This window comes from Arachis ipaensis, chromosome B07 (assembly GCF_000816755.2).
Source record: "Arachis ipaensis cultivar K30076 chromosome B07, Araip1.1, whole genome shotgun sequence".
NCBI classification, from domain to species: domain Eukaryota; kingdom Viridiplantae; phylum Streptophyta; class Magnoliopsida; order Fabales; family Fabaceae; genus Arachis; species Arachis ipaensis.
Genome location: NC_029791.2, coordinates 16113621 through 16118893, shown reverse-complemented (window position 1 = coordinate 16118893; position 5273 = coordinate 16113621). Strand labels below are relative to the sequence as shown.

The window sequence follows — 5273 nt, the reverse complement described above, 5'->3', positions numbered from 1 at the left end:
AGAAAAAAAATATCAGCTTAAAACTCTAAAATCACAGAAACGTATGAATAAAGTTTTTTTTTTTTCCTAAAAATGCACTTATTTTTTAAATAACATTACTTCTAGCTTAGTCTGAAATGAGTGCTTATAATTTCTTACAAAGTAATAACTCTGCTTTGATGATTAGTGGAGACAATGGCATCACCCTTGTTGTATCTATCATCAGAGAGCTAATATATTTAAATACAACATTAAGATTTCAAACTCCAAAAGTTACCTTAATTTGTGCATTCAAGAACTACTCTTATCTCTATATGATCTTCCCAAATTATGGAATTAATTGTGATATTTCTAGTTTGCAACTACAAATTGAGGCTTACATCACAAGAGAGGAATATCTTAAATAGAACAATAATCCAATTCGCTTTCAATCCATATGTTCAAGCCTAATGAAAAAAACTTGCCTATTTCTACTATTTTATGCACAAATAGTTGGATTTAGCTTGGTGCTATAATATCATCTTCTTTCATAATCTTCGTTATCATTATAATTGGGATTATTAACCATTACATAGTCGTGTGGTAGAGGCAATATAATAGTGGCCAATATGTTTGCCTCATAATAACCACATTCAAGGTTCGAGTCCCAGCCGTAGCTGAGTTGTGATAGAACTTTTAGTGTGTACGTGTGAAAGAGAAAAAAAAAAAAGAAAAAAGAAACCACGACATTGCAGTTGAAGCAGAGATGAGGCTACACTAGATAAGCTGATGCATGTTCATACATTCCCCCTTAAGTTAGGACTAAAGATGTCTAAGAGTCCTAACTTAACATAACAGTTGTTGAAAGGACTAGGGACAAGAAGCTTTGTCAAGAATTCAACATTCTAATCTTTAGAGGAGATGGGTACAAGCTTGATGAGACCCAAAGTTGATTTCTCTCGATCTACATGATAATCTACCTCAATGTATTTTGTTCATTCGTGAAATATAGGGTTGGTTGCAATGTATCTGGCTGACTGGCTATCATAATAAAGAGGAATGGAGTTCAATAGGGGCATGTGCAGATCAGCTAAAATATAGGAAATCCATTGTGCCTCGCAGGTTGCTAAGGCCAAAGCACGATACTCAACCTCTAAAGATGATCTAGCTATAGTGTGCTGCTTCTTGCTCTTCCAAGAGACTAAGGAAGTGCCCAAATAAAAACAAAATCCAGAGACAGATCTTCTAGTATCAATGCATGGCGCCCAATCAGTGTCTGAATAGCCAGAGAGAACTAAATCTGAGGAGACAGGAAAGAACAAGCCTGCTACCGGAGCTTGTTTGAGATACCTGAGAACACAAATGGAGACATGGTAGTGGGTAGTGGTGGGACAATCTGGGTAGTGGCTAAGCTTTTCCACTGAAAAAGAGATATCCAGCCTAGTGGTGGTGAGGTAAACAAGCCATCCAATTAACCATCGATAGGCAGCAACATCAGAATAGGGGGCATAATTCTTTCCTAACTTAGTGGAATAGTCCATAAGGGTTGAAATGTTTGTAATTAGTTATGCCATAGTCTTCGAGCAGGTCTAGCACATATTTTCTTTGATGAACAGTAACACCTTTACTGCTTCTAGTAATCTCTAAGCCTAAGAAGAATTTCAAATCTCCAATGTCTTTAATACGAAAAGCTTCATGTAGCCTAGACTTAGTGAACTCAATTTGCTATAAATCATTACCAGTGAGTATAAGATAGTCAATGTAAACCAAGGCAACAGTAAATTTGTCATTTGTATTCCTTGTAAAAGGAGAATAGTCATTCTTAAACTGAGAGTATCCGTGAGAAAGTAGCATAGAAGTGAGCTTAACATTCCATTGACTACTTGCTTGTTTCAAACTATATAGAGATTTTATGAGCTTGCATACCAGACTAGATTTAGGAATTTAGACCTTGAGGAATTTGCATATATACCTCCTTATCTAAATCTCCATGTAGAAAAGTCGAGTTAACATCTAACTAATGCCAGTGCCACTATTTGGTAGCAGTTGTAGCTAGCAAAATATGCAGTTATCATCTTGGCTATGAAGATGAATATGTCAAAAAAATCAAATCCCTCCCGTTTAGTGTATCCCTTTACAACTAACCATGCTTTGTGTCTTTTAATTAAATCATCCAGATTCAATTTAAGCTTAAAAATCCATTTACATCCAATGGCTTTCTTTCCAAGAGGTAAAGGAGTGAGAACCCAAGTCTTATTTGCATCCAAAACTTCTAACTCAGCTGAGATAGCTTGCTTCCAACAATTTTTAGCAATTATCTCCTCATAATGTTTTGATTTAGTTGAGGTCTCAATGGCTACGGTTAGTATGTGGTGTGAGTAAGACAATTTATGATAGGACATGAAATTTGAAATTGGATACCTTGATGAATTAGACCCAACTGTCTCAATAGATATGTTAAAGCATTGATAGTCCTTAAGATATGCTGGTGCTTTTCTATTCCTAATTGGCCTTCGGAGAGATGGTGGTTGTGGTGTGTGTTGTGATTGAATGTGCTGTGTGCTAGTATGATATTGGTGTGAGTTGGGTGTGATCAGCAAAAATAGAAGCTCACGGATACTAGCAAGTGTACCAAGTCTTAAATGCTTGGGCGGCTTTTGATTCTTGAGCATGTTGGGAGAGGGGATTAGGCGGCAGTTGAAAGAGCTGCTTGAAAGCTTGACGAATGAAAAAATCCCTTTCTTGTTATTAGTAAAGGGCTTTTTCCTAACTAGTAAAGTGGTAAGTAAGGTATGACCCTATTCGATGAAGAAAACATACTTTAGGAAAGTGGTTCAGGCGTTCCCACGAGGATTAAAGAATTGAACAAGTAAATATCATATTAAAAACCTAATTAGATTAATAAAACCTGATTGATGAGGAGGGCAAGAGTGTATCTTGCTGAGAGTTTTGAGAATCTTGAATGCTTGAATGCCATGGATAGTGAGCTTGAATGATGATTTGAGAAAAGATAATGATGGTGAGAGTCAAGGACTTTGGAGATGTTTATACTTTTAGAGAAATCAAACCTTGTTTACTTATATTGAAGTTTGCAAAGATCTTTTATGACAAAATCTTTAGTAACTGATTTTCAATTCCTTGACTCCTTAGTTTCTCAAGCATTAATTATTCATCAATTAATTAATCAAGAGATTAAGTACAAAAATTGATTTTAGAGTCAAATAAGATTTGAAAGAGTCCTTAGGTCGAATTATATGTCACGTATTCAAGCTAGTCCTATCCAGTTAAATCTTAAAAGAAAACACAATTTTCAAAAGTTGTTCTAATTCGAATTATATGTCACTTATTCAAAATTAAAGTGATTGAAAATCATGTATGTGTCGCACATTAATTGAACTACTATTCCTAGCCGAATTCAAAAAGTCATGTGAAAGAGTTTTCAAGCTTTAATTCAAATATCAAAATTTTCAATTATAATAAAAGAATTCAAAAGAGATTAGCATAACTTTCGACATCACTAATCCGAATGAAGAACAAATAACTCAATCATAAAATAGATCAATACAAAACTTCAAAATAAAATAAACATAGATTAATAACCCACAGAAAATATAAACAGAGCTCCTAACCCTTTGACAAAGGATTAATTACCCATGAAAAAGTGAAAGAAAAACAAGAAAAAGAGTTTACGGAGGAGCTGGATCTCCCTCCTTGTGAACAAGGTTCACTTATTTATATCCTATTTCTAGAATTCAAAATTTAAACTAAACTGATCTTATCTTTCAGAGAGGAAGATCAGATAACTATTCCAATCTTATCTCTCGGAGAGAAAGTTAAGCTAACTAATTATTGACTTGTGAATTCAAATTCAAAATAATAATTCAAATTCTAAATGAACCAAATCCCTTATGTTTCTAGAAGCAATTAATAACTAATGTTTTAGAGTCTTCAATGATGTGATTAAGGCTTCTAATGATGTGGATAATTAAGCTTGGGCCTTAATTATTGCTTCCTGAGAGTTGTGATAAGCTTTAAGTTGGGCTTGTATTAGAAGAAATTGGGCAAAAAAGCCCAGAATTCACATTTCTAGATACATGCACCTGCCAGGCGTGGGGCATAGGTCGCCAGGCGGAGGTGAGGAGTGAAGGGAGGCCGCCGAGCGTGGACTACAGCTGCCGGGCGCAGGACAGGTTCGTTGGGCGCAGGGAATGGCCACTGGGCGTGTTGCTTCGTTGAGGGAGTCCTACCAGGCGTGAAGTCCTTCCGCTGGGCATGGAGCTTGGGTGGCCTTTGGGGCACGCTTCTGATTCCTTAGGCCACGCTTTCCTTCTTTAGGCCATGCTTTTGCTGTTTTTGGATTTTTTTTCTTTGATTCTAAATTATTTTTGGGCAAAAAGTTCCTGAAATCATCAAAACACTAACACAACTCCAAATATTTTATTATTAATTAATTTCTATTAGAAAACATAAGAAATTTGATTGAAATCTAAGAAAATGAATAAGAAAAAGACCTTAAAAACTGCTTAAGATGATGTGCCATCACAATACCAACCTTAAAACTTTGCTTGTCCTCAAGCAAAAAGAAAGATAAATGGAGTTTAGCTTAATGAAAAAGATTTAAAGAGCTTTTAAGATTGAAAACAAAAGTGGAATTTATGATAATCCTTGTGGTTACATTCGGCTCTCTTATCCTTCATGAATCTTGCATACTTAGACTATATTATAATAACTATGGAAAACAGAGTCTCTGCTTTGGATGTATGAAACTATAGACTATACTATGTCATCAAGGTTGACTGGAAACTACTTGTTTCTGACATATCATTAGAAGTATTATAATTACAGGAGTGGTTAGAATTTAGGGGTACTGAACCTGCATGCTTTAGTTTATGATAAATGCTTTAGGATTATAGCTCAAGCTAAATAATGATTCCCTCTATGTGATGATTTTTCGATGCAATAATGTTGCTGATGATGTGTGACTGAACTCGAATTCTCTTTGTGCCATTGTTGTTGTAGTATTATGAATCTTTGCTGGTAGAGGTAAAAAGCAAAGTAGACAGTTCTGTCTCTGAAGCAGTGGAGAAAGATGTAACTTCTGGATTGCAGGACATCCAAGATAAACTAGAAAAGTGTACAAAAGAGAGAAATGGTGTTGCTGAGGTGAGGAAGAAAGTTTGAGGGGGATAAAGAAAGGAGGAACAGTAAGGGTTTAAGTTGTATTATTCCTGTATTTTTCTTTAGTTTTTAGTTTTGGAATTTGAACTCGAGATTTATTTTGTATTTGAGTATTAGTTTTTTAATGTATAAAATAA

General features: G+C 35.1%; 1 protein-coding gene across 1 annotated transcript; it reads right to left on the bottom strand.

Moving 5' to 3' along the window:
• LOC107606792 (uncharacterized mitochondrial protein AtMg00810-like) lies at positions 954 to 1499 on the bottom strand. The gene has a single exon (XM_016308811.1). The coding sequence runs from the start codon at positions 1497 to 1499 to the stop codon at positions 954 to 956; it is 546 nt and encodes a 181-aa protein (XP_016164297.1).

Excerpts from the sequence above, each read along its gene's own strand:
- LOC107606792 (XM_016308811.1), bottom strand. The coding sequence starts at position 1,499 with ATGGACTATTCCACTAAGTTAGGAAAGAATTATGCCCCCTATTCTGAT.